The sequence below is a fragment of the Arvicanthis niloticus genome, chromosome 12, assembly GCF_011762505.2.
Source record: "Arvicanthis niloticus isolate mArvNil1 chromosome 12, mArvNil1.pat.X, whole genome shotgun sequence".
Classification (NCBI taxonomy): Eukaryota; Metazoa; Chordata; class Mammalia; order Rodentia; family Muridae; genus Arvicanthis; species Arvicanthis niloticus.
The window spans coordinates 4,018,343-4,038,480 of NC_047669.1; the positions used below are offsets into that span (position 1 = coordinate 4,018,343).

General features: G+C 56.4%; 2 protein-coding genes across 8 annotated transcripts; one reads left to right on the forward strand and one right to left on the reverse strand.

The window, feature by feature from the left end:
• Window positions 1–1,658: 1,658 nt before the first annotated feature.
• Ccdc188 (coiled-coil domain containing 188) lies at window positions 1,659–4,579 on the forward strand. 5 transcript variants are annotated; one of them, XM_034515809.2, is made up of 9 exons: window positions 1,659–2,465; window positions 2,600–2,707; window positions 2,795–2,887; window positions 2,965–3,021; window positions 3,106–3,165; window positions 3,268–3,332; window positions 3,467–3,518; window positions 3,794–3,843; window positions 3,927–4,579. In XM_034515809.2, the coding sequence occupies exons 1-9, from the start codon at window positions 1,659–1,661 to the stop codon at window positions 4,111–4,113; spliced, it is 1,479 nt and encodes a 492-aa protein (XP_034371700.2). In that variant the 3' UTR covers window positions 4,114–4,579. The 5 variants fall into 5 exon arrangements, with proteins under 5 accessions (XP_034371700.2, XP_076798716.1, XP_076798718.1 ...); XM_076942601.1 differs by having other exon boundaries at window positions 2,600–2,887; XM_076942603.1 differs by having other exon boundaries at window positions 2,600–2,887; window positions 4,114–4,579.
• A 110-nt stretch (window positions 4,580–4,689) lies between these two features.
• Window positions 4,690–18,995, reverse strand: Zdhhc8 (zDHHC palmitoyltransferase 8). 3 transcript variants are annotated; one of them, XM_034515301.2, is made up of 11 exons: window positions 18,617–18,995; window positions 12,543–12,664; window positions 12,220–12,377; window positions 11,965–12,137; window positions 11,684–11,786; window positions 11,383–11,474; window positions 11,083–11,218; window positions 10,671–10,791; window positions 10,484–10,593; window positions 8,235–9,232; window positions 4,690–5,658 (listed from the first exon to the last, which is right to left on the reverse strand). In XM_034515301.2, exons 1-11 carry the CDS (start codon window positions 18,718–18,720, stop codon window positions 5,448–5,450), a joined length of 2,328 nt encoding a protein of 775 aa, XP_034371192.1. In that variant the 5' UTR covers window positions 18,721–18,995; the 3' UTR covers window positions 4,690–5,447. The 3 variants fall into 3 exon arrangements, with proteins under 3 accessions (XP_034371192.1, XP_076798715.1, XP_034371193.1); XM_034515302.2 differs by lacking the exon at window positions 4,690–5,658 and adding an exon at window positions 6,202–7,356 and having other exon boundaries at window positions 18,617–18,983; XM_076942600.1 differs by lacking the exon at window positions 18,617–18,995 and having other exon boundaries at window positions 12,220–12,428.
• Window positions 18,996–20,138: the final 1,143 nt, after the last annotated feature.

Sequence of the window (20,138 nt, forward strand, 5' to 3'; positions counted from 1 at the left end):
CATCGTGACACAACACATCCCTGCCGCTTGTCCTGGGAATGGCAAGAACACACCACTGCTTGGTCAGCAGAAGACAGTGCAGGGTGTGCAAGGTCCAGAGCCCAGGACTGCGAAAGGACAATAAAGCCTATGCTGACTGCCAACACAGCTATGCTAGGACAGTGTTATTTTAGTGTGCTCTTTGTGTTTGTGTTTTTAAAGGCTTTACTGTAAAGTGCAGCTGAGGGAAGCTGGGACCGTTCTCTGGCAGCTTGCGCATTGTGCCTCTTACAGGCACACTATCTTGTTCTTCCTCAGTCTCACACTGCTCCACTCAGCAACCAAGGAGCAGTGGGTTCTTCACACCCAGGTTCCACATGGCCCAGCTGTGTAGGATACGGCACCATCTAGGTTTACACAAGTATGCCTTAGAATGCCCAATCACCTACTAGCAAATTCTTCAGAGTGTACCCCATCATTAAATGGCACAAGGCTGTGTACAAAGTTAAAAAGAAAGGCTAAGACACCTCAGCCGGCGGCAAAATGCTTGCCAGTGAAACCCAAGGACCCCAGTCCCAATGTCGATCTGGCCAGGGCTGACTGGCCAGCTATCCTGCTTTAATCAGAGTGCCCCAGGTCCCAGTGAGAGACGCTGTCTCAAACAAAACAAGAAAACATATCTGATAGTCTCTTCTAGCTCAATGCAGAAGGCATGTGGTAAACATCCAAGCAGGCAAAACACACATAAACACAGAATAAATTATTTGTTTTAAAGTAAGAGAGAGTTGGGACTTAATGGAATTGACATACAAATATCCAAGCTACATAGAAGAGACCCAGAATCTACCTGGGAGTTCCAGACAAGTGGAAAAAGCATAAAAGATTTCACCAGTAAAATACTGTACCCTGCAAATGAAACATCAGTGGGGGTACAGAGATGGCTTAGCAGTTAAACGTAGTTGCTGCTCTTACATTAGACCAGAGTCTGGTTCCCAGTACCCACAGCACAGCAGGTGGTTCACAACCACTTGTAACTGCAGTTTCAAGTCTTCTAGGTTTTATGTGCATCTGCACACATGTACACACACACACACACAGAGAGAGAGAGAGAGAGAGACAGAGAGAGACAGAGAGAGACAGAGAGAGACAGAGACAGAGAGAGACAGAGAGAGGAGTAAAAATACATTAAATATTAAGAATAGAAAACAAAACAGCCAAGGGGAAGCTCAGGGATGAGATGTTTACCTGTACACAAAGACCCTGATTGCACTGTGAATACATAAAGCATGCAACTTGGCCCCTGAGCATCCAGAACATAGACAGCATGGACCCTGGGGCCAGAGAGAGCGTTCAAGCTCATTGGAGTGGCAGCACAGACAGACTGACGCTCCAGATCAAGTCAGAGTAACGTGTTTGTGTCCCAACACTCAGACAAGAGCATGGCTAGGATTGAACCCTTCTGAGCATGGCTCAGAGGCAGGACATTGGCAACTTGACTGGTCCTGAGGGCATAATCAAAGGGGTGAAGTCTCAGTGATCTCTGCCAGCCACTTTTTCACTGCTAGATCCTGACGGGGACACTTAGCAGAGGGCCTTGAACCTAGAGTCGGGATAGCTGCCATTTTCACCACATGTGATTTCTCCCAGGGCCAACTTTTTCCAGAGCCAGCCTTCTGAGAATGAATGGGCACATGAACATTCCTCCACAGAGAGAGAGAGAAAGACATAGTGGCGGAGGCTTCAGGGCCAGTGAGGACTGGGCGGAGGCAGGAGTAGCCCACTCTCCTCCATTCGGCCCAGCCCATTGTGACCTCCCTGACTGTACCCAGGCCTTTGTGACTGTCACCCTGGGTAGACTTGTGAGCCAGAGTGACATCCAAAGTGCCCTCAAAGAGAGTGGCAGGTTAGCCAGGCCAGAGCCTGGACCTGGGGTCAGGAACGGGTCACAGGGATCAATGGAGGGGCCAAAACCCCTGGGACCCTGTGGACACTCTCACCCCCAGCATCCTCCGGCCCCAGTTTCAAGCAGCCATGGAGGAGGATGCCTGAATCAGCCCTGTCAGGGATTTGTAAGGTGGCCCTGTCTGGTCCCCCTTCAGTCCACTCAGTCATTAGAGTCTTCCAGACCTTTCCCAGCTCCAGGGACAGGGACTGGGGGACCCAGAGTGGGAGGAGAAGCCCCTGGGATGTTTCTGTCAAGTGAAGGGGAGATCCCACGACAGAGAGCTAGAGAACCAGCAGGGGCCAGACAAGAAGGGGAGGCTGAGGTAGAGTGGGGCTGGCCCCTACATCCAGGGCATGAGCAGGGGCTACCTAGGCAGGCAGGATCTCCCACCTCAGGACCCAGGCCCTGCCCATGCCCAACCCTACCTCCCAGAGGAAGGGCCACAGCTTCATCCAGACCAGCTCCCACACAGCTTCAGGGCAGGACGCTGGGGTCTGCGGAGCACTCCTTTCTGCAGCTGGAACAGGAGAACCACAGTCTGGTGAGTGCATTCCATAGGCCAGTGGGCACTAGCTGCTCCTCAAAGCCCCTGCCCTAGCCCACCTGCTTCAGCTTCCTGCCTTCTCAGGCAAGTGACAGAACAGGTGGCCCTCATCTTTCTGCCCCCTCCCCCAGAAAAGGCAGAACCAGGACCTTCGGGAGCAGCTGGGGGCCCTCCTGGGGCCAGGGCAGCAGTTCCTGCCTCTATGTTCTGAACACTCAAGTTGTACAGCCCTGGCCTGGGTAAGCGGGAGTGCGCGGTGCTGGACCCATGCAGCAGCACCTGCAGCTATCCACAGCCTTGGGTATGACCCAGGGCTTTTCCCACAGTCCCCCGAGTCAGCCACCCGGCCCCTGGAAGACAGGGCACCTATGCAGCTGGAGCTCTGCCCAGGGAAAGAGTCCTTTGTGCGGCAGTCCCAGGTGGGCCCTGGGGAGAGGGGCTTGGCCTGGGGAGCAGGGACCAGGTTCCTGTGCCCACACTCCTCTTCTCCACCCAGAGTGAGCTGCAACAGATCCGATTGTCCTTTGAGAGGAAGAAGATGGCCATTACTGAGGTGCCTGCTTAGCCTGTGGTGGGAGGGAGACCATGCTATGTCCTGTGCCTTGGGTGTGATGCAGGCCCAATTCCCTGCCCTCAGGTGTGGGACGGTGTGGCCGAGGTACACATGGCTCTGAACAATCAGGCCACCGGGCTCCTGGTAGGTTGTCAAAGGGCCATGGTAGGGATGCTGGCCACGAGAGCCAGTGGGTATGGCACAGTGATAGGCCAGAGGACTGGCTTCACTTCCTCTGCCTCCTAGAACCTCAAGAAGGACATCCGGGGGGTTTTAGAACAGATGGAAGACATTCAGCTGGAGATTCTGGGGTGATGCGGGGACCCCGGGCTGAGCCAGGTCGGGATGGGGTGGACCCTGCTCTGATCTTCAGTCCCACAGAAGGGATGGTGCTAGGCTGGGGGCAAGGGCTGCACGGTCGGTCGTGACAGTGTGCTTCCTCCAGGGAGAGAGCTCACTGCCGCACGCAGGCCAGGAAGCAACAGCAAATGATGGAGGTAAGTTCCCACCCCATCCCTGCTGATTCCAGAGTCTCCAACCAGGGAAGTGCTAGGGAGGTTCTGAGAAATGGACTTCAGGGACCAGGACTCAGGGCTTGAGCCCAGTGGTTGCAATAGACTATCCCTGGGAAGGGAGTGGAAACAGGCACAGCTGGCTTGACCCCATACAATGGAGTCTGTTTACTGTGGGTACCTCAGGGCTAGGGACCTGCCTTCCCCCAGGGCCCCTAAGGTACTGAGGACAAGCTCTGATCCAGCCCCCTCCCTGACAGAAAGGCAGGCCACAGCTGGGATGTTCCGAGGGCCTAAAGGGCCACCTCTGGTAGGTCACTTTCGGAGCAGAGCCCAGTCCCCCACCATCATCCCCATGGGCGTTCCCTACCCCTTAATTGCCACTGCCTGCAGGCTGCTGGCCTTGAGGCTGCTGCTGGGTGGTCTGCTGGCCTGCACAGCGGCCTACGTGTACGTGGTGGACCCCACACCCTTCGAGGGGCTGGTGCCACCCCTGCTGAGCCGAGCCGCTGTCTGGAAGCTCAGGGCCCTACTGGGTCCCTTCTTGCGCCTGGAGGTGGACGACTTCCTGCCTTTCTAGACCGGAATCCCAGTGGCCCCAGCAAGGAGAAGGCCAGGTGGCTGGCGCTGCCCCAGGGGCCCAGGGACCTTACTGGTCCTTGTCTACAGCACCACTGCACACAGTCCCTACCAGGAGCTGCAGAGAAGGGTGGAGGAGGGGCTAGTCCTGAGGGCTGGGCCTGCAGCTGGATATACAGTCATGACACACTTTGCATGTAAGCTTGTTTCCATGGAAACTGGGGCTTTGCGGGGCAGAGGTTTGGGAACTTTCTGAAGCACTCTGGTGGTAGGGGTTGGTGGTGGGGCCCCTGCCTCAGACCCCACTGTTGGCTTCTATCTGCTCCTACGTGTATTCCTCCACAAAGGCCTCCTGGAGCTTGACGGTGTGGCAGGGTGGTCTTCCCTAGGTAACCTGGGGATCTAGGAGGGTCCTCAGTGCTCTGGACCAGACTCTTCCAGGGACTGTAGAAATCAGAGCCTTTAATCTGCTGGCCCATTCCTACCTTGTCAATTCTGCAGGGGCTCTCAGCCCCTCCTGTCCCTAATCTAACTCAGCCTCCTGGCACTGTCCAAGGCTAAAATCAGGGGACCCACATTGCTGGGCAGTGCCGTGGAGGTAAACACAAAAAAATTTATTAGGGAAGTTGAGGGAAGGAAATCCTATAGAACAGAAAACAGTTTGTGTATCTGTCCCCAGATGGGAGACACAGAACTGTCACCCAGAAGTGGACCCCAGGACACGACCCCTGTGTGAAAAGAGGCGTTGGCAGGGGTTCTGTTCTGACTCCTCCCAGGGGCATCCAGGCAGGCAGGTTTGGGTATTCCCAGAGGTATCACCCTTGGATGCAGAAGACCCAGGCAGGGTCAGAGCAGGCAAGAGGCCGAGATGGGTGGACCAGGTTCATGGTGCACCAGGTTGGCTGGCAGCTCCAGGACTTTAAGGCATCTGTTCAGGGGCTTGGGGTAGAGTGGGGGAGTGCAGTAACCTGCGGTGACCTGAGACCCCCACCCCAGCCCCACCCACAGAGGCCTGGGCTCCCTAGAGGAAGTGGCTTAAAGTGCTTGGAAGGGGTAAGGAGGTTGGGGTGAAGGTCATGCTGGTTCCCAGTAGCTCTGAGGCTACCCCCACTGGGGCACTGGACCCCTGCAGCAGGTGGGGGGACTTCCTGAGGTCACCTGGAGACAGGGTCCTGGGCCCTGGCAGACTGATCAGTCAAGATGTGGCTGGTTGACAGGGAACGGGGCAGGGATCCCCAGGCAACATCCAGCCCGACTCCAAAGCTCTACAGCAGCCTGGTCTTCTGGGTCCCCAGAAGATTGTCCATGGCCCTAGAGCCACCTACTAGTGTCTTGTTAGGGACCTGAGAGGCTGGGGAAAAGGCTGGATGCAGCAGAATGTAGCCGACAAATGGTCCCACGGGGGGCCGTCCCAGCAGCCACGCTCCAGGGGGCCCGCAGCGGCGGGTGATCCTCAGGATGGCCAAGGTGGCACAGGTGCAGGCCAGGAGTCCCCCTAGGCGGACCACGCCACCCCCATCCACGGCTACAGCTGCCAATGCGACCCCTGTTGGCCGATATCCATGAGAGAGAAGCAGAAAGGTGCAAGTCAGCAGGGGGTAGAGCTAAGGGGCCCGTGGCTTTGGACACCCCCCCCTCCCTGAAACTCTGGGCCTAGTGTAGCCCTCTCCAGCCCTGCTCTGAGCCCCAGCTCAGAAAAAACACCTTAGCTTTCTGACACTCCCTAATTCCTCCCGTGACATAGACAGGGAAGAGGGCATTCTAAAGAACAGCAGTTTCAGCAGCTTCTCAACCAGGCGTCATGTGCAGCCTTGTTGTACTGCACTTGCTCCAAGCCCTTTCATGCCTCAGAGTCCCAGGAGGCAGCTGAGGTCCTAGCCTTTCACCAAACACCCTGTGGTCCAACGTGACACAGACTGGGAGTAAGAGACCTTTGCAACTCACCAACAGAAGTCCATTACCAACTAGACCTGACCTGGCATGTCAGCAGAACCGTCCAAGAGGAATGTGCCACCCTGTACCAGCTGGCCAACCCCCTTCCTGAGACCCTCCCCTGCACCCACAGCCTTGCCCAAGGAAAGGATCAAAATGATTTTTCCTTTTTTTAATAAAATTATAGATATATAGATGTAAATATAAAAACATAAAACAGACACAATGCAAGCGGACGCTGCCATGTGCTTACTCAGGTCCCTGACGCCAGGGGAAGAACTGACCCCTCCCTGATGTGCTTTCCAGCTGCGCTGGCCAAACAAGCCAGTGCTGGGACTCGGTATGCTTTGGGGTGAGGACTCTCCAGTTTGGCAGGGAAGGCCTGAGAGAGAGGGAGGGGGCTCTAGGCCCCACTGGTCCCTGGGGCAGCATCTGGCCCCCTCTCTGCTCTGGCCTGGCCCACCCCCCATCACCTCCCACAAGAGCATAAAGCAGAAGTTAAGGCTTTGATGAAAGAACAGTGGCAGCCGAGCACTAACACATCAGACGTGGCACGGCAGCACAGCATACAAACATAGGGACAGGAACCCACCAGCCAGGCAAGACAGGAACAGAGGGATCTGGGACCCCTGCTACAGCTGGATTATCTGTCCATCTGTTCATCCATCCATCCCAACCCAGAGCAGGCCAGGGTTACGCTCCCTGCAAAGCACAGGCCTTGCCAAGCAACAAGCGGCCAGCTTTGTCAGTGAAAGGCCATGAATTAGGAGCAGCTGGAGACCAGGGCTGAGCAATCCATCCAGACAGGAGTGGGTGGACCCTCGGGACGGTAGTAGGGGACTGGCCTTAGGGGGTGAGGGCAATAGGGTGCAGGGCTGGGCTTGGCTGATGGAGGAGGCAGTCCAGGTCCCCATCACAGCCCACAGCCTTGGATCCATCTGCTCTGTGAGTGCTAGGTAAGTAGATGAACAGGCAGAGGCTGGAGCACAAGCTGTGGAGGCAAGGCTTTCTTTCCTGTTGGCGTGTCCACAGCAGGCTTGGGTAGCCTCCTCCCTGGGGCAGAGAACTTGATAGGGTTGGGGAGCTACTGTGGGGGTCCTGGTCCCCGTGGAATCACAGCAGATGAGTGGTGGTCAGTTCTCACACCGAGATTTCGTACGTAGTCCCACCCACGCCGGACACCTTCTTAACCAGCGTGTGCCGGGCAGGGCTGGCGTTGGGCCCCATAGGGCTGGCAGCAGGCCCCAGACGGGCCATGCCTGGGGACTGCCCGTTAAGCTTACTTGGGGGGGTCTTCAGCTGTGGGTGATCCCTGCATCAAAACAAGCACATACACACACATGCACACACAGTGAACACAGGACAGTGGGTGACAGGACACGTGTAGATGTGGACTGGAGCCCTGTGTCCTGGACCCTGCATAGTCCTTGTCCTTAGGATCACACTGTCACAGGACAGACATTTCCAGAACTGCTGTTACCCTCATGGGTACATTGATCTCTCCCAGTTAGACTGCCAAAGAGCAGCTAACCTGAGCTACTGGGCTGTACCTGCTAACTGGGACTGGAGTCGGGAAGCCCAGTAGTGGACATGCAGCTCTTTCACTAGTCTCTCGGGAAAACAAGGGTACCACTCCAATCCCCTGGCCTGGACAGAGCTACTACTGTTCCCCTGAGGGATGACTCATAGAGCCTTTGTAGCCACACAACCCTAAACAGAGCCTCCTTCCAGGCCTCACCTGAGACCAAAACAATGAAGCCAGCACTCGCACCTGGGTCCCACCTGCCCTTCCCCACTTTTAAGCATGGAGGCTCCCTGCTAACTGGGGCTGCATGCTCAGTACATAGGAGTTGTGGTGAAGCAATATCCCCCTGTCTCAGCACGTGAGCATGTATCAAGACCAGGGAGGGGACAGCTTACCTGGGAAAGTAGGAGTCCACACACCCAAGTAAAGCTCTAGAAGGGCTCTGAGCAAAGTCTGTGCTGGCTCAGCATGCAAATGTCTCTTTCCACATGCACACTGTACCCAGGACCGGACCTTCCCAAACAGGGTTAACTAGGGGCCTCGAAGGCAAGGTAAGGCCTTGTACTGTCCCTACAGACAACCTACGGGTCTCCATGATGAGATGGGAGAACCAGGTCATGAGGGGTCCTGTATGGGGAAACCCATCTACACTTATGAGCACCCACCTCTGCATAGCCAGTGAGGGCTGCCGGTCCGGGAGGTCCGTGTGAATGAAGGCGACAGCCTTGGAGCCCGAGTAGGAGGGAGATCGGGGGGTGCCTGGTGGGGAAGGCAGGCCCTGACGGGCAGGTGACCTGTGTGAACCACTGCCAGGCCGGGGTCCTGGGGCGTTGTTGTTGGCCTGGTCAGCCTGTAGGGAGGAGGAAGATGTCCGAGGTGCCCGACTCATGGAGCTGGACAGTGAGGACAATGACGTCTGCAGGGCGGGATTGCGGGCACCACCAAAGCCAGGCCCAGCCACGAGGTCATCCCTGGAGCCATAGCGCAGCACAGAGCCACGGGGACCTTCTGTTAACACACTGGCCTGTTGCAGGCTGTAGGAGCTGGGTGTGTCATAGACACCAGAGTCGCCAAAGAGTGAGTCAGTCTGGGAACGCAACAGCCGTTCACGCTCTTCTCTATCCTTGCGCTCCTGGATAGAGGCCATGATGGTCCGAGACAGGTTGTCATAGCGCACAGGAGAGGGCTCCCTAGGCCGGGGACCCAGCACAGGGCTGAAGCTGCGGGGTGGGGGCCGCGGTGGATCTGATGGCCCAGGGTGCAGGTAGGGTGAATGGTAGCTGGCCATACCAACAGAGGGGTGTGTGGGGCATGCGTGGCCACTGGGTGAGCCAGGGTTAAGTAGGCTGTCATATGACAGGCTGCCATTTCGGTTGGGCAGTGCATGAGGAGCAAAGAGACCATGGTGGGGCGTAGGGGGCCCGCCTTCGGAGCGCAGTGGCTGTAAGGTCATGTGGTCCCCACCCCGCCGACTGGCAGCCTTAAGACTCAGGGAGCGTAAGGCACCTGAGAAGGCATCAGTGGTGTTGAGGGGTGGGGAGGGGGAGTAAGTAGGATGCAGACCACTAGGCCCATGGTCTGGGAGATCCAGGCTGGGCTCGGACACAAAGTCTAGACTGTGGGTGCTGTCATCTGCCAGAGTAAGGGAGTCAGGACCTGGGACCTGTGGAGGACAGGGTCTTCTTACTACTGTACACAGCTAACCTCTTACCTGGTCCTATAGCACCAAGAGCTCTGAGGCTGTGATTCAATACAGCAGCCATGGAACAAGGGCAACTAATCCAATCTACAGAACAGGAGATTCCCTCCCTGTCCCTCATACACCCCTCCCGCGCCTACTATGGATGGAAGCTGGAACGAAAGACTTGGCACCGTGATCCCAGAATTTACCTCCAAAGGGAAGTTGGTGTGGAACCTGTTTCTACCCACAATCACTAATAGGCACATAGACCCTTCCTAAGGTGACCAACAGTGGGGCTTTGTAGTGGAAGGGCAGAGCAGGCTTCTCCAGACACAAGGTCTATGTATGGTCTTGGGCTTCTCCAAGCCAGAGCAGGTGCAGCCGCAGCCGCAGCCGCAGCCGCAGATAGAGGGGCTTCTTTAGTTTCTGTGACTAGACTTCAGCCACAGGCCCCTCAAATCCCAAAGCCTATAAGAATAACTTGCCCTGGTGTACTCAAGCAGCCTTAGGAAATCCTTTGTGGGGTAAAGTCAGTCACAGGAAGGCGGTGGCACAGGGTGTCCAAAACCCATCCTTCTAATCTACACAACTCTCCAGCTGGGCAGTGGGGCTACCACACTGCCACGCGGATGGACCCTTGTCCGTAGGTGCCCAGGCTCACTCTCACTCAGTGGCCTAGATAGTAAGGAGGCCCCCAGCGGAGGGCTGGTCTACATGTGTAGAATGAGTCTCTCAGGCAGCCTCGAGGACCGCAGCTAGGGAACACTTGGGGTTCTGGATCAGTCCACTGGCTGCTCCATGTTGCTGATTGTTCCACAGTGATAGACAAAGAAGTACTTAACTCATGGAAACAAATGTGCTGTCTCAAACAAGCCTCCAATTCTTCTGAGGGCTCCCGTGGGCCTTACAGAATGACTAATGGTGGAATTCCAGACACCCTAACTGCTAGAGGAGGAGGCTGCCCCTCCCGGTCTGTGGGCAATGCCAGTAGAGAAGCCAGGCCAAGATGGTCTCATCTGCTCCCCTCCAAGGGACCCCAGCTCAGCATGGCCACAGGACACATTCCTGCCAGCATGCACATGACAACTCTGTGACAAGTATGGCCTTGTCAGAAGCACAAGCATGGGAACAGGACACCATGACCAAACACGGCTCTCCCCAGGAACAGATGTTTTCCAGGGGGCAGATCCCTTCCAGGGATAGCACCTTCCCAGAGGCAGAGCCTGGACTTACCTGCTCACTAGGTCCACAAAAGGGTGTCTTAGGACCAGTGGAGAAGGCTGGCCGGAACTTATACATGGCAGGTGTTGGGGGGCTGGTCCTCTGTACCGATAGGGAACTCTCTGAGAAGAGGGATCACAGTCATGGAGTGACACAAAAGCCAGCCCATGTCCCTTTCCTCAGCTGCCCTCCACCTCACCAGCACTGCCAGGTCTTGGTGTCTTCAGATCTCTTCCAAAGGTGGCAGCTTCTATCTTGGGGGGCAGTGGAGGTCCCAGGTCCAGAGGTTTCTCATCCAGCTGGTCTAGACTGCCCTTGGACTAAGGTAGAGGGAGCAATGGTAGGTGAAGTTTTGAGACCGGGTTTCTCTGTGTAGTCCTGGCTGTTGTCCTAGAACTCACTTTGTGGACCAGGCTGGCTTTGAACTCATATATCCACCTGCCTCTGCCTTCTAAGTGCTGGGATTAGACATGAGCCATTAATGCCTGTCTTCCTGTGGCTTGGGACACATGCATAAAGCTTGCCCAGTCCCTCTATCTCTTCTTCCTGTCCCCACCCTATACCCCACAGTCCCACTCACACACCCTTACTGTTCCAGTCCAGACCCCTACCTTGCTGCGGCCAGCTTTCAGCCCATTGTCGCTAAGTTTAACCTTGAGGGGCACAGCTCGGTCCAGGAGCTCAGGCCTCAGGAAGGGTGGCTTTAGGCTCACCGAGAGCGGCATCCTGGGGGGTTCCACCACATACCTGTGCCAGGGTAGAGGTCAGTGGCCAGACAAACAGGCAAGAACAAACAAGGGCAGGGCCAGCCCCACCTAGCCAGAGCAGAAAGGAACCAGGCTGAGGGTCCGAGGCTGCCCACCCCACACCCAGAACAGGCCTTTTGTCCCCCTGCCCAGGCCGGGCCTCACCGGGGCGCCAGGGGACTGCATAACACGTGCTCCACGTTCCCATAGCAGCCTCGGGTGAAGGGATTCACACCCCCGCGGAACTTCCCAGTCACCTGTGGACATGGGTCCCCTCAGCCAGCCTGACCACCCAGGACAGGCAGGGAGACAGGCAAAGGTAGGTGGTGTCGATGGCTGCAGTGTCCATGGGTTGCAAGTGTGCAGCAGGGATGGGCAGCCGTGGCCCCACACCCTGAGCCCCTCCTCCCGCAGCTGCATAAGCAACCTCACGGGGGTCCTGAGGCCCAGCCCATAGGTTCCGCACCTGCTCATTGGTAGTGCGCCCCCGAGTGACCAGTACCACGTGGAAACCAGTGAGGCCGATGACAGGAATGAAGAAAAGGCCAGCCACACACATGACAGCCATGCTGGCCTGTTAAGGCCAACAGCTGAGGCAAGAACATGAAGACCCCCCTCCCCCCACTGCAGTGACAGTTTTTGTGGCCTCCTCTCGTCTAAGCACATCGACTCTTCTGGAAGACTCATGTACCCAATGACCCCCCAGGACATGCTGCCAAGGGCTGGACCACATGAAGATAAGGATACGTGATGGTAGTGTGGGCAGCTCCCAGCCCCTCTGAGTGGTTGAGCACGTATAGCAGGCCGAAGGCCACCACCCCCACCATGTGTGCGCTGAGTGACAGCAGGAACAGGAAGAAGTAACGGTAGTTGCGGCGTCCAATGCAGTTGTTAACCCAGGGGCAGTGGTGGTCAAAGTCCTGGCAGGGGCAGTGTGTCAGAACACATGGGGGGTAGGACCTGGGCACAGGGACTGGTGGGGGAAGGGGCAGGGGTGGTCACCTCTACACAGTTGTCACAGACGCTGCAGTGTGAGCAGCGTGGTGGACGGTAGAAGTGGCATGTTGCACACCACTTCATGCGGACCTGGATTCCCCGCACGTCCACATTCTTGTACAGTGGGGCCCGGAAGTCATCCTCCTTGTCCTCGTCCTCGTCCGCTGAACATCAGGAGCCCAGTAGGGTGGCAAGAGTACAGGAAGGTGAGTTTCCTAGCAGGAGAGGACCTCTCTAATCTCTGCCCAGCCCACCTACTGAGAGTCCCAAATCAGCCACTTACACTCCAGTGACAAGAAGCAGATGAACTGCCCCACACAGGGCCCTACCTCGGGGGAAGACTCCAGGGTCCATGAAGGTAGCCATACTGAAGTTGGCCAGGACAAAGAGAAAGAGGATGCCATTGTAGACAGGAATAGCTGGGGACACAGCTCTCGTCAACCATGGGCACCTGCGATGGACAACAGGCAGAGAGCTGGGGCTATGGAGGGACAAGGTCTGAATGCTGAGCTGCAGCTCTATGCGTGCATCTGGGCCCGGCAGGCACACGGCAGACCTCAGCCATCACAACTCCTTGGCTGTGTCCACCACGCTCAGTATAAGCTCCTTGCATTAGCTCCAACCCTGGCAACCCCAGGGCCACTGTCTGGAACACAATGCACAGCTGAGGAAATTCCTCGGAGAGGCCCATCAGCCTAGGGCACAGGACTGGGATGGCCACAGGGCTACCATACCCGTGAGGCAGTGAGCTACCCAGCAGCTCGGGTCAGGCCATGCCAGAGCTGTGCCGATATGGACTCTTCCGCAGGGCGCTTGCTGAGGTATGGAAGTAACAGGCCTGCTTCAACCAGTGATGGGACGTCCTCCTCTGTTCTGGGGTCCCAGCCGTGGTCCTGGCAGACCCTTCTTTTGGGTTCGTTACCTTGTTTGCCAGGTGGCAGCACAGGAGACTTAGAACACTGGGAAAGCACACTCTACCCTTGCCCTCACATGCTCTGCCCTTGCACACGCTCTCTGCCCTTGAACACTCTCTGCCCTCACATGCTCTGCCCTTGAACGCGCTCTGCCCTTGCACACGCTCTGCCCTTGAACGCTCTCTGCCCTTGCACACGCTCTACCCTTGCACACGCTCTGCCCTTGCACACGCTCTGCCCTTGCACACGCTCTGCCCTTGAACGCTCTCTGCCCTTGCACACACTCTGCCCTTGCACACGCTCTGCCCTTGCACATGCTCTGCCCTCGAATGCACTCTACCCTTACACGCGCTCTGCCCTTGCACACACTCTGCCCTTGAATGCTCTCTGCCCTTGCACACGCTCTGCCCTTGCACACGCTCTACCCTTGCACACGCTCTGCCCTTGCACACGCTCTACCCTTGCACACGCTCTGCCCTTGCACATGCTCTGCCCTTGAACGCTCTCTGCCCTTGCACACACTCTGCCCTTGCACATGCTCTGCCCTTGCAGCGCTCTACCCTTACACGCGCTCTACCCTTGCACACGCTCTGCCCTTGCACACTCTACCCTTGCACACGCTCTACCCTTCCACTCACTCTGCTCTCCCACAGCCTGGAGCCAAGGCTTCCCCTCTGACCCCATTTTCCAAGAAGCCTTCCAGAAGATGTATCTCTATAGCTTCAGAGTGAGGGCTTTGCACATCTGTTTCAACCCTCACAGTCCTCACCAGAATCCCCTCCACAGAGACATGCTGGGCCTTGAACCCTCAGTCCTGACCCTGCAGTGACTACTGAAGTCCACCCGCTGTGTTCAAGAAGCTCCTCTGGCTTCAGGAAACAGTGTTTCCTTCTGTGTCACTGGATGCTGAGACAAGTGGTGGGGTACACACACGGGTTTAATTTCCTGCCTGTGGAGCCAGGCCAGTGGGGTTTCCCTCACAGTTGCCCTGACCACAAGATGGAGTGATGGTAGCCGCCTGCAGGGCCTGCAGCTACCCGCCACCCGAGTGCACAGTCCACGCTGCGCGCCCACGCCTGCCTTGGCCAGAAGCCAGGCCCGCCACCCCAGCAACCACCTCCATGGCAGCAGAACTATTTTTAGTGGAAAGCAAGAGGCTATTTAAAGCTCCTGCTTCCCACGGCAGCACCCTCTATGGGGCCACCAGCCATGATACCCATCCTCTTTACCCGGCCAGCATGGACATACAGCATGATAACAAAGGCCACAGCCGTGAGGGTCCAGCAGGAGATCGCACCCAAGCTGCGGGCCTGGAGCGTTCACTCTACATTCCTCATCTCTGACATAAACGACACAGAAAATATGTCTGACCTCCAATCCATGCTGTTCAGCAAAGCTACAGTGGCACCCTACGATGAGATTCATGGCTCATCGTACGAAGAGTTCAGTAGATAGGGGAGAGACACCTCTGAGGGAAGCAGTCAATCCTTCTAGGGATGGGGTGCCCTCCAGGCAGCCTGACTTGGGTAGGACATACCAGCTCCCTGTGGTGTCCAATGAGAGGGCTGGTTCCACACTGGTACCAAGTGAAAATTCAGACCCCATGCTATAAAGTCAAAAGCATAATGTCAAACCCTAGTGCCACCTGCAGAAGTAGTAAGAGGTCGCAGGGATGCTGTAAAGGGAAGACTCAGGTGTGGAGAGAGCAGGCAGGGGTGGACGTAGGAAGACCAAGCTTGGGTCTTCCTACGCCCAGCAGGGCAGCCTGTATTTCTGTATTGCATCTCTAGCTCTTGAGCGGACCACACAAGTCAGACAGCTGTTCTGAGTGAGATGTCTGAGGAGGAAGGAGGCAGTGCTGAGCCATGTTTGGCAGTTTGCACAGGTGGGGCACCTCAAAGGCACTGAGGTGCTGGGTATCCTCTGTACAACATGAGTAAGCACCAGCTGCATAAACATACAGCAAGGTTGTGTGTATGTGTGTGTGTGCGCGCACGCATGTTTGTGTGCTGTGTCAGAGGGCCTGATGCACTTTGAGCTGGAGTCCCACTGTCCTTGTCTCTAAGCCCCTAAAACTTGACCTGGGTCCAGGACCAAGCACCTGTCCTCTCTAGGTGCTGCTGGATGCCTTCTGGCCTCCCCACCAGGCTGGAAAAGGTCCACAATTAAAGCACAATCATTCCACATGTGTGAACAGTGAACAGCTGCAGACACAGGCACGCGCAGGAAGACTTGCATGTAGACACTGTGGGCACACACGGCATGCAGACATACCTGCACATTTGCTCACGCCCAGAGACATGTGGATGTGGACACTTGTGAAGACACCCATGTGGTACCCTCCTCTCAGGTTTGTCTAACCCAGGTCAGCTGCCTACTGCCATGGGCCTCAGGCAAGCTCTCCGGCTCTGTGTGCTTCCCACCGGCCCCAAGCACAGGGCAAACAAGAGCACACACAAGGACTGCTGAAGCTGAAAAGATGTGAGGACACACAGACACAGGACATCTGAGGACATGCTAGCCTTCCCAAGGGATGTTGCAGTCAGGAGCACTAGGTACTTGTGTGCTTAGTCCTCTACTTAGTTTTAGTGCTTGCCTGTAGAGTCCACCCTCTGCAGCCTGGGCCTATGAGACACACCTGGCCAGTCCCACATTGCTTCCAACAGGGCCAGCTGGAGCAGGATGGACTCCGCAGGCATCTGGCCTTCAGTGAGCAAAAAGGCTCCACCTGCTACATTCCTATGGACCCTTTCCTGGTTGGCTCAAGCCCTGCTAAGGACTGGGTATGTGTGCATGTGCATACATGCGTTCCTAGCTCCGGGGTTCCCAGCCCCCAAGGTCTTAAGATGCATCCTGAGCAACAACACAGCCATCACCATGTGCCCCACCCAAGTGGAGGTCTGGAGCCCCACACAGGCCAGCACAGAAACACCACCCAGTAAGAGGGTGACTTCAGGGACAGAATATCTGCCAAAGCCAAATGTGGAATGGAAAGTTTTTACTTAGATATTTTATTTTAATCAAATTCTTCATTACCACTAACGTCACTGGCCTATGGGGCACCCAGGGCCCACCACAGCAGCCACCCACTCTGGACATCCAAGGCACTGTGGAATACTATGCAGCCACACTCACCTGTCCAATCCCTACACATTGACAGAAAGAGTAACATGCTCAGAAGAGCAGTAATTTGTCACAAGCAGGACACCCTAGCAGGAGAATGCATAGTTTTAAACCTGGTCGCCCTCCCATGATGCTCTAGTCATTGCCTTCTACCCAGGTCCCCAAGACTACCATGTCTCAGCACCAGACTATCTACTGCCCCAGACTGGGCTTCTAAGCACACAGAGAGTGCAGGCCCACCTGAGCAGCTCGAGCACTCTAGGGGCCAAATGGTCTACTGCAGCTCTCGGGCTGGCCAGCACGCAGCAAGCAATCCCCAGTCTGCATGCATTACCCATGTCCTTCTGAAAAGTGGATTTCAGGGGCGGCCTGGCCTGGAGGAAGCTTTTGGACACATCCCAACACCAAACCTAGCTTGGCACTGTACCACAGAGAGAGACACAAGACAGCAGAAGCCCAAGAGGGTTCCTGGAAAAGGGGCTCACTCTCCCATCCTACCTCCAGGGAGTTCATCCCAAACCCCACATCCTGCCTACCTTCAGCCTAGTCTAGAAAGAAGCCCCAGTGTCTGCTGGGCCTACTACCCTCTTGGTGAGCTGGAAGGAGTCCCTGCTCCTTTAGTTCTTAGACTCCCTTCTTGGACTGATCTAATTCTCCTTAGCATGTAAATAAACTGCACCTTGAGAGAAACAGTCCAGATTCGCAAAGAGGAGATATAAGGGTCACTTACCCCAAGTAAAGTGTCAGGACCCGATACAGGCCCTGACGGTAGACTGAGGTGTCAGTGGGCTGGGCCAGAAACGGCAGGAAGGAGGCACTGAGAGGTTAGGGATCTTATCTTGAAAAAGACACCTACTCCAGGCTGGCCACCAGACCTGGCTGGATCCTGGCATAGCCCAAATCAGCACAGCTGTCCAGCAGAGCCTCTTCTGAGAACAGAGCCACCTGAGTGGGGCAGTCAGGTCAGCCACACCCACATTTCAGGGACTCACCCAAGGGGCAGATGAGGTGGCACACAGACTGAACAGGGTCCAAGTCATGACAACTGCAGAACCAGTACCAGTCAGAGTGGCTGTCCCTTAAAGAGACCCCAAGGCTCAAGAGCACCGACATGCATGGCCCCAGGATTCTAGTTTCAAGTACACAGAGGAAGCACTGTCCAGGAAAACAGTAGCAACCTTAAAGACCAAAGCTTGAGGCTGGGTCAAGTCCAGGAACCACCACAGAAGGATCCTCTGAAACTACTTAAGTTCTCTGAGAGAAAAGCAGGGGAGCAGACTTTAATTTCTCTTAAAACTTTTACCCCCATATTGCATGCCTTTTAATTTTAGAGTTATGTTAAGAAACATCAATCTGTTCCTGAGATACCCTCAGCACACTCAAACAGAATCCCACTCCAAACCTCTCCAAGACTGAATTTTCCAAGATGTGTCCCCAAGCCCTTCCTTATCCCACAGTCCACAACATCTGAGTGACAAGAACACACAGGCTCTCTGGATCCAGAAATAAGCCCGTCCACACAGGCCTTTTTTAAACTTGCTCTTTGCAGACGGTGGCACCCACCCAGCCCCAGCCTCCAGGTAAGGACTCTCCTCCCACGACAGTCACTGAATTCAGACTCCTACAAAGGCTACTATATGATTCTACAAAGCGGAAAGGGTGGCTCAGGCTCACTTACATCTGAGACTGTCCCACCTGGAAACAAATAGCCATCCCTTTGGTCACCTGAGTTGTGTTAAGGCTTTGAAGTTGTAGAAAGAATGGTCAGAGGTTCTCAACACTGACCACTGACCCATGAGCTAGCCGGTGTCAAGAAATTGAGGCTGGAGCTGCTGAGTGCCAGGCTGGCAAGAGTGCTCCCTCCCCATGACTGATGGCCTAGCCTCTGAGGTCCGTTTGTCCCCCAGGCCTAGAAGTGTAGGTAGTGGAGCCTCTCAGTGCTGTGTTCAGGGAGGGCAGAGGGCCCTGGGCAAGCTGGAGTGGCTAGCCACGGCTGTGGGGCAGGCCACACCTACGCGAGAATCGCAGAAATAAGTTGGTTTTACATGCTGGCTGCGACGAAGGGGCTCATAACTCCTACTCCCAGGCCCCCCGGCCCCCGCCAGGAAGGTTGGTGTCTGTAGGTGACACGCGTCCTCCCCCCCACCCCCGCCCCAAAGCCCCGAGGGAATGAAGGGCTGCAACCACACCCAGGGCCTGCGAGGACGCTCTGAGGCAGGCATTCACCTGTCCGCGTTCCCCGGACGCAGCCCCTCACCGTAACCTGCTGATCCGCCCAGCCCACCGCCGCCCCCGTGGGGCACGTGCGCCTACTCGGCCTCCCTGTCCCCCGCTGCTACCAGGCTCTGGACCCGGCGCCGACTCACGTGAATACGAAGAAGAGGGTGCTGGAGCCAACCAACAGCGCGGCGGCCGTGGCCACCGGGATGTACTTGGCGGGTTTGAGGCGCGTCCCGGGGCTTCGGGGCATCCTGGGCGCCGCGCCGCCGCATCCCTCCCCGGGCCGGGCGGGCGGGGCCGGCCGGGTCGGGCCGGGGTCGGGCGCGCGGGCTGGACTCGGCGCAGGATCCGCGGCAGCGGCAGTGGAGGAAATCCCACCCCACGGGCGGCGGCGGCGCGCTGATGTCAGCGCGCCCCTTAAGGTGGACCCGGCGGCAGGACCGCGGCGGGGGCGGGCCGAGGGCGGAGCGCCGGGCGGACAACTCCTCTTTTGCGAGGTAGCCCGACGCTCCACGCACGCGCAGCGACCATCTGGGCCGGCAGGTCTACGGGAAGCATGTTCTTATTTTCTCTTCTCTCTGTCTCTCTCTTCCTTTTCTTTTAATCCTTACTGCCGCAGGCCCTAACCCGAGAGCTCTCTTGGGCCTACATGCTCCCCAAACACAGTCCGGGGACAGGCTGAAGGTCCCCTGGCAGTCACTGAGGTGTGAGGGAGATTGCTATGACAAGGTAGGGACATATTATCCAAACCTTACCCAACTCGCAGCCCTCCACACACTAAGAGTTAAGTCATCGAGTTCCTCTGCGTCCTGGCTCAGGCCGCAGGTTTGATTGAAGCGTGTGTAAGAGACACCTTTGGAAGGCTGGTGTCCTAGGGTAAGTGCCTGTACCCTGCTCTGGCCTTGACAAGAAAGGCTGCGCATGCTCACCACCTGCGGGAAAGCCCACCTGCCCGCGCCAGGACGCAGCTGCTTAAGGTGGACCGGCCCTCCAAGGATGCTGCAGGCTAGACATCTGCATTGGCTCCCCCTGGCAGATCAGCCTTAGAGTGTTTTAAGAATGTGTTCAAACTCCACTGCTTGCCTTGGCCACTGTACAAGGCCGCAACATCTACTTTGAAGCCTATTTAGGGCTTGGGCAGTGTGCTGGCTGGCGATTCCACAGGGTCGCCCCTAGTCCGGAGCTTCCACCTCTCCCTAGATAGAGATATTGGGGGCCTTCTTCCCTTGGCTGCTGTTATCTCCTATACAGCCAAAACCTGCAGTCCCCCTACAACCTTCTTTCCCCCCTCCAACACTGTTTGTAGGCCTTGGGGCTCCTTAGATGGCCCACAGCTCCGGGGTGGATGCCTTAATGTAGAGACAACTTTTCAATAGCCTAAACAGATTTCTGTTCTGTTGGTCATTCCATGCCAGAAGCCGCAGCTCAGGGTCACCAGAGCTTCCAGTTTTGGTAAGATAAGCAGTGATGTGACTTCACAGTGGAGAGCAGAGTGCACTATAACACCTTTCCGCTCTCAGGTAGTATCCAGCTGGCGCTCTGCACTGGACACACAATTCAGTTAAATCCTCCCAACTTGTAGCCTGGACTTGTCCTACAGCCCATACAGCTGGCAAGGCAGCAGGGAGCTTGGGCACTTCTTTACTGTAGCAGCCAGCCGGGCAGAGG

Excerpts from the sequence above, each read along its gene's own strand:
- Ccdc188 (XM_076942601.1), top strand. The coding sequence starts at position 1,659 with ATGAATGGGCACATGAACATTCCTCCACAGAGAGAGAGAGAAAGACAT. Across the intron at positions 3,166-3,267 it reads ATCAGGCCACCGGGCTCCTG|AACCTCAAGAAGGACATCCG; the intron begins GTAGGTTGTCAA and ends TCTGCCTCCTAG. Across the intron at positions 3,519-3,793 it reads AGCAACAGCAAATGATGGAG|AAAGGCAGGCCACAGCTGGG; the intron begins GTAAGTTCCCAC and ends CCTCCCTGACAG.
- Zdhhc8 (XM_034515301.2), bottom strand. The coding sequence starts at position 18,720 with ATGCCCCGAAGCCCCGGGACGCGCCTCAAACCCGCCAAGTACATCCCG. Across the intron at positions 12,138-12,219 it reads TCTGTGACAACTGTGTAGAG|GACTTTGACCACCACTGCCC; the intron begins GTGACCACCCCT and ends TGCCCCTGCCAG. Across the intron at positions 11,219-11,382 it reads TGCAGTCCCCTGGCGCCCCG|GTATGTGGTGGAACCCCCCA; the intron begins GTGAGGCCCGGC and ends ACCCTGGCACAG.